A 7,813-nucleotide genomic window follows, 5' to 3' on the forward strand; every position below is an offset into this window, starting at 1 on the left:
AAACAATTTGTTAAATTTTTTCTAAAAAAAAACAAAATTCTTGGACTGCAATTTGTTTTTAAAGATTCTAAAACATTTTTTTATAAAAACAAAAACAAAAAAAAAATCTTGAAGTACTGATTTTTTTTCAAAACTACTTTTAAACAATTTGTTAAATTTTTTCTAAATAAAAAAAAAATTGTTAACAATTATGATTTTGCATAAAATGCATTTATGTTTCATGAAAAAGTTATCAAAATAAAAAGTTTGAAAAATAAATTTAAAAAGTTTAATAGGAAACTGAATAGTTTAGCTTAAAATTATTATTTTACACAAAAAATTTTATTTAATTTGTTACAAAAAACTAAATTAAAACCTTAAATAACAAAATATCAGTTTATATTTGGATATAAGAATTTATAAATGCAACTTTTTGAAAAAATAAATTTTCTTTAATTTTTAAAATTTTTAAAATAAAAATTATGTAAATACTAGAAATATTGTACAGTATTATATAACTGCATCCACTTCAATTTCTACTGTAACACTTCTGAAGCTACAAATAAATATTGTATTTATTAGCTGCAATAAAAACAGTTAGGAAGGCTTTATTATTAATATTATTAAATAGAAACTTCTAAAAAAAGTTTGTATCACAAAAACATGTTCTTCAAAATAACTGAGAAAAAATTCTGAAAATTTTGTAAAAAAAATTTGTTCAATATAATCGAAAAGAATTCTGAAAATTTTTCTGACAAAATTTTTTTTTTGGATATGGTAAAGCAAAAAAAGTATCCCAAAATTTTTTTTTCGATGTAAGCGAAAAATATTTTGATTATGACCCAATAACCCTTACCTAAAAATGGTCTAAATACATGATTATATTTAAAAATAAAGGAAAGACCTCTTGCATGTCGAAAGAGCTCTTTTTTGTCGAAAGAAGTTCAAATATGGGTCACTCGTAGCACTAAAATTAAGCTTTATCTAGAGAATGTACTTATGTATATAGGTGCTTATCATCGCTTTGAAACATGATCTGATTTTCGGAATGTTGTTTGAACGAGCAGAGTTGCTTAAAAACAATAATATGTGACCTGGTCTACGGAAAGGGGGCTTAGGTGTCAAAAAATTTTAGTTGATTCGGATGGTTGAGATGCTTTTTCACGTGATATAATACAAAAAGTCATAAACTAGTTTTCACACGTTAGCTCCCTTTTCGTAGACAAGGTCGCATATATGTATTTTTCTATACCTTTCATGTTTACTTCTGCTCCTACTCCCAAATCATATTCAAATTTCTATTAAAAAACTTTTGAGGGTTTCAACGGCCACTTCTCCGTTGCATTTTTAGCGCAGTTCCTGACTTATGAGCATCTTTGTCGCCTTTCTCCACCCCTAGGCGAATTCTTATACTTTAGTAGCAATTGAGTAGCGACCGACATATTACTTTCGTCGAGGAACGTCAGCTAAGCTCTCGCGCATGTAAGGCAGTTATATTTGCATGACAGAGTACTCTATCCTGATGTAGCCGAAGCGGATCCAAATTCGAATTTATGTGAAAAACACACAGCCTACGCTTAATGCAGAAGAGAGCGAGAACGATGCAGTACTGTCTTTTTGACCAGCTAGTAGGAAATTGCGATTCCACGAAGAGCTCTAACTTTTTAACTAACTTATAAGATAAGAGCTTTCAACGTGCCGCATAAATAAAGGTAATTATGAATATCGATTTATGAAATTATATCTTTAATTTTTGGACGACTTATTGACAATTTTTCTTTATCCATTAACCATCTATAATTATCGCTAACGGCATTGTTAATACATTCCGAAAACTTTCTCCTCTCACAGTCGAAAAAGTATGCGTCTCAAACTTGGCACGTGAAAACACTCGAAGTCAAAGTTGAACAAGTTTTCCCATAGTTGGCTGCCACCACGAAATTGTGGGTCTTATTGCTAGCAAGCAGATACTTACAAGAGTAGACTTGTATGTGGATGAGCGTATGAAAACGAGTTCACACATATGAATTACTTTTCTCTTCTACCAATTCAACTTATATAATTGCAACATATTTTATAGAAACAACTTTTTTTCTGCGCCAACTTTTGCAATTACGTGCAACACAGTTTCTATGGAATTTCCCGCACAGGCGATGCTTTTTAGGGCACCTATAAGAGAGAGAGAGAGAGGGAGAGTGCGAAAATAAAACTATAAAAATAACTCAAATATTATGGCCTTCCAGATGAAATAACAGCGCAAAATGCAATGAAATACCAATGAGACAAAAATAAAAAATATTCAACGAGGAGGGAGAAGCAAGCGCAACGAGGCGTTGCAATGTTGGCCACATATGCGCCGACGGGCAACGTGTCGCCAGATCTAGTGCACCAGAGCCGCCAGGCGCTTACGAAAATTCCAAGGAAAAGTTGAAACAGGAAAACAGCAAAGAAACTACATTTTATTTTAGTGGCAAAAAGAAAGAGCACATCACTCGCCACCCGCGTTGTCGCCAGCTGCCACAACTGCAAAATGCCACACTTGCCACTAGTAAAGGCAATGGTGGTATTGCGGCGTAAACCCATACAATAGTGGCAACAACAAAAATATCTGCAACAACAAAAATAACAATAATATCAGGAAAAAGGAAATAATAACAACAAAACCACGGCGACAGCAGCAGCAAAAAAATAGCAACAACAAGAAAGCCGACAGAATTATGAATAATGCAACACATATGGTGAATAAAATAATGACACAACAACAACAAACATAATTTTGTCGCATGCAACGCGGTCGCCAGCAATTATGGGATGAGGCGCTGAAAGACATTTTGTTGTTGCATGTTAGTGTATGAGAGGCGCGCATAACAAATTGCCACAAAGCGCTAACAACCAGCAGCGGCATAGATGCCACATCTGTGTGTGTGTTTGTGCGTTGACACACATTCGCCACAGATGGCAGCAATTTTCGTTTTGTGTGATATTAAAAAAATATGATTGCCTTGCATTGTGGTGGATAGTTGTTGTTATTCATTTTGCTGCCGTTGTTGTTGCTGCAATGCATTTCGTTGCGGCGAAAATTTTATGGCATGGGTCGCAATATGTTTATTAAAATGAGGTTATAAGACAAAGTGTGCTTAAGTTATTATAGGGATCAAGTGCTGGAAATTCCAGTGCTCGTATATTTTCGGCTGATTAACAGCATTTACGAAGAATTGTAATGATATGCTAATATATGTATATGGAGGCATTTATAATTATGTAGATATAAGTAGATATGTTTGTATATTTGTGGAACTTTTAGAACGTTTCTATAAATTGTGGACTCTACTTAAAGGAGCGATGAAACTATAAATTATTTGAGATTAGTAAAAGGAAAGAAAAACAGCTTTGACTGTTCTGTGACTCCCTTCTTTTGAGCTTAAGGAACCAAACCTTACCTTCGGGTAAAATACGAAATTCGACGCTAAATAATTTACCCGCTTTCAAGTATTCAATAACTTAATGGCATTACATTTTTCAGAGCTTCTTCAGATGCAGGTTTCTGTTGAGCTTCTCTGCTAACTATTCAACAATCGTCCAAGAAGCAGAGCAGAAACTGATTTAAGGAAAGGAATATGCTTATTAAGAAATATAGGACACACTTTTTATTCACGGCTGTCTCGTTTTTTTATCTGTAGACAAGCAAAATAGTCTTTTGCAAGTTTCCCTCAGGACATACTAAAATCAGTAGTGGTAACAGTTCGCACAATAGAATGTTAGGTCTTAGGTTCATAAATACCAGCAGTACTCTACATACTCCACTATAGAGTCATCAATATATCACTAAATGCATACGAGCCTCAATTTCCCATCTTTACTTTTTCTTAAGTCATGCCTGCTGATAGTTATGTTGAACATAATAATTTTAGAAGAATTCTGAGAGGTCTAAACATAAAGTAAGTTAACTGATAATGCGCTGATCAGACCAGTTATTATTTATTTTTAAATTCCTTAATCAGTTATCAATCTTTCATCTGTCTCTTCAATTTGGCGAGCATCAGCTTCTGAGTGGTCATGGTCTACAATAACAAAAATGTTCGAATGAGAGGCATATGTACTATAGAACTAGAGTTTTGCCTTCTAGTGTGTTTTACCTCTTTAATGGAAAAAATATTAACTCTTTAAATGTGAGTCACACTTTCGGTAGTCATAACTTGTTACTTGAGAATATCTCGAGTATTTTTATCAAACTTTTTCAGTGTTCAGTATACAAATCTCCACAGTATTTGAGGATAAAATAAGACGATGACTAGCTTTTAACAGTTGGTCTTTCTAAAACAACACTGCTCAATAACCTAACAAGCAGATTCCTGAAGAAAAAGGGGTGGTAGAAGCAGCTCTAGGATTTAATATGATTCGCCTCCAGATTTGTGCGTCCTGAGTAATGCCAAATGACCTGCGATCTCTCAACTCCTGACGACTGCAGCTGTGCAAGCAGATAATGAGTATAATTAGCTATTTAGGATTTTGGTAGAACCCTGTATTGTCTGCTGTACTATCTGCTGTACTATCTGCTGACACTCATTAGAAATGGAATATGGGCTAATCTCGCAATCGCAATTAAGTTGAGGCGACGCCTTCTTCGTGCTGACTAGCTCTGAACGTATAGCCTCATAAGTGCGTGCATCAGCCTTTGCCTTGGCCTCGTTACTGAGACAACCTTGGGACCATTAAATGCGACTACATTTCCGTGGGACGGATAGCGGCTCTGAGTGGGTACCCTACTTGCATGGGCAATAATAAAAAGATAAACGTTGATGAAGGGATGTGAAAGGATGTCAAAAACGACACGCAGATCTGCCCAGGGTGGGAGTGCTACTCCTGGACCGACGAAACCGTCCCTGGCGAAATGCAGCAATACTGATATCTCAGTAGGCATTTCTACATCAGGCGACTCTACAAGTAATAGGATGGTGGAAGCCAGCCGGCAGCCGACATAGATAGAGCCCTTTATACGCGGTAGAATCGCTATCACTAGCAAAGGAACAGCTACAAGACTTATGAAGGGCAGAAGCAAGACAACAATAGCTAGGAAACTGAAGGCAGACCACCGCTTGTCGGCCAAAATCCGTTACACGATTACTACGGTGATAAGCAAAAGACATCAAAAATGCTAATCGATTTCCTGCTGGATCTTGTTTGCCATGCTTTATGAAGACCAATAGTTTCTTTTAGATTTCGCAACATATATTTCCAGCTGATTGAAATAAATTTCATATTTTTCTAAGTGCTCCGGAAACCACATTGAATATTGCTTTTGTCTGTGTTCCACTTTGACTTCGCCCTAATGACACCAAAGGGGCACATTCGCAACCAAACGAATAAAAAAGGATGCGCGAGAGTCAAAAACATAAAACTAATATCACTTCCACTCCATTAAAATGTGTCCCGTGCCACCATTAGCCTACTTACAAATTGCAGGCGACACTTTTATTACTGTTATGTGTCTGTATATACAGCTAGTACATATGTACATATGTAGTCAGGTAATAAAATCACGGAGATTTTTTCCAAACACACTTTAGTGTGATTTTATGAGTGTCATGCGAATTATAGTGCGATGAAGTGAGTGCGCGAAGGAAAAAGAGAATGTCAGTGCAGCAAAATCAAAGCACTTCGCTGGATGGGGGAAAGGTGACATGTCATAAAAACTGTCACTTGAATGCATATGCTTTTGACGGCATTTTCTAGGTGTGTCTCAATTACAAGCAGATGCCTGAGAGTCATATTTTACAGTTGAGTGGGAGTAATGAAAAAGTTTTATATGAAATCGGCTACGCAGCGTTGCATACGCGAACGCATTACGCTGTTTATGAACAGCTGTTTGGGAAAAAGAAAATGCGAGCCACATGCGTAATTTAGCGGCAAAAATTTTTAGTTTATATAGCTGCATATAAATGAACAGTTATTGCGCCTTTACAAACTTACCACTTGTTCGTTTTAAATTGCGATACTTCTGCATAGCGTCGTCCCATTGGCACTTCTTGTGGACTCAAGAGCGCATCGCAAGGTGGTAGACTCTGCGGTTCGGCAGGCGCCACATCCGCCACATCCGCCCCGTCCTCCTCCACCGACTCGTCGATCGCCTCCATCTCTTCGGTGATCACTTCATCGGCATCTGAGCTGGTGCATTGATCACCACAGGTGCTACCCTCGTCCTTCACCAGCGCCTCATTGACATAGTTATGCAATTTCTCACGCAACGAATAGTCATCGATGGAAGATGAAGCATTCGAGAGACAATTCTTGCGATCACCATCATCGAGATCATCGATAAGGTTGCCATTTTCCTCGAGATCATTGTAGTCATCGATGGCGACATCATCGCCCGACGAGGTGCTCGTATCAGTGCTGCTGGTGCGTGTGGAACGTGATACGCAGCTGTCCACACTAGCGATGGAATGGCGATTGCGTTTGTTATCATTGTCGAGCGACTTCTTTAGATAATCAACATCGTCTGCTTCGTCATCCTCCATGCCGCCATTGGAATTAGTCGAGCAAATGGAGGCTTCGCGCAGCTGCTGCTTTCTGACATTATTTGTTTGTGTAGTTTTGCTGTCATCACTGTTAATGTTATCGACTGTCTCATTACAGTTGTCATTATCGATCGTAGAGCTGGTAAGATTGTTATCGCGATCTGACAACTCATCTACAGGCTGTGGCACGATGATTAGTGATGTGCGCTTGCGCATGGTTTCGTCTTTGGCATCCATATTGTTCTTCAGCGTCTTATCGGATTTCGCCAAAACGATAACCTCCACTTTGGAAGCCTCGTAGGCATTGTTGTTGGCACTCATGCTGCTGTCGGTTGACATTTTGCTGCTGCTGCTGTTGTTTTTGTGGTGGTTTTGAACTTTTATTGCACTTTTAACACTTTGAAATTATTTGTGGCATTTTGTTGTTGTTTTTTATAGAAAGTTTTTAACATACAGAGAGTTTTGAACACATTTCTTAAATACGGATAGTTTCAGCTAATCGAAAGCAAAGTTTTATTAGTTATATTGTGCGTTGTGTGGAAAATATCAAAAAAGTCTTTCTGCATGAGCAATTGCCGAAGAATTCGTGACACTTTGTAGTGTTTCTATAGTTGAAAAATATTTTAATAATTTTTCGTAGAAATAGCTTATATTTATAATACGTATATGCCAACCAGATAGCTTACAGCTTTAATTTACGTTTAACTAAAGTTAAAGAATAATGAGTTATGGAATAATAATACTAACTGCAAAATAATTATTTAAAATTCTGTAGATATTTATCGATAAATGTTATTTTTTTTAGAAATCATTGAGCTCAGAAGGTTGCATGAACTGCCGAACTATATAAAAAGGCACTTCCGATAAGGATTCAAAATTCTTCAAAGATTAATAATGATGGTATCTATTCGATAACATTAGAACTATCGATATTGACACAACTTAAAAAGGTGTTTGTGTAGCATATTTTATATCGAAAAGGCTAACGTCAATAGGATCTGAAACAAGCATCGACTATCGAATTTTGTGATTATCGATAAATTGCCATCTCTAATATATAATAATCGAGTATCGATTTTTGTGGTTATCGATAAATTATTATCACTAGTATACAAAGTTGTTTCTTTGCCAAATTCAACTGGTAAATTTAGTCCAATACAAATAAATGGTCAGTTAATCTAGTAAGTAACATGAATATCTCGATCTCTTATAATTTTGCATAAATTTATAAATTTCGATTGCTCAACGTTCAGAAATTGATAATAATGCTTTATTCGATAACATCAAAACTATCAATAGCGCCACAACTAAAAAAA

General features: G+C 36.3%; 1 protein-coding gene across 8 annotated transcripts in view; it reads right to left on the reverse strand.

The window, feature by feature from the left end:
* The window catches only part of LOC108972435 (protein sprint), a 553,725-nt gene that overhangs the window by 127,664 nt on the left and 418,248 nt on the right, over positions 1–7,813 (reverse strand). For 2 of the 8 annotated variants that reach the window (XM_018939004.1, XM_018939003.1), the window contains exon 2: positions 5,950–6,992. The exons of the other annotated variants lie outside the window; for them this stretch is intronic. In XM_018939004.1, coding sequence (XP_018794549.1) covers positions 5,950–6,836 — 887 coding nt within the window. In that variant the 5' untranslated portion in view covers positions 6,837–6,992. The remainder of the gene's footprint in view (positions 1–5,949; positions 6,993–7,813) is intronic. 8 annotated transcript variants of the gene reach the window in all.

This window comes from Bactrocera latifrons, unplaced genomic scaffold (assembly GCF_001853355.1).
Source record: "Bactrocera latifrons isolate USDA-ARS-PBARC rearing strain unplaced genomic scaffold, ASM185335v1 scaffold_4, whole genome shotgun sequence".
NCBI lineage: Eukaryota > Metazoa > Arthropoda > Insecta > Diptera > Tephritidae > Bactrocera > Bactrocera latifrons.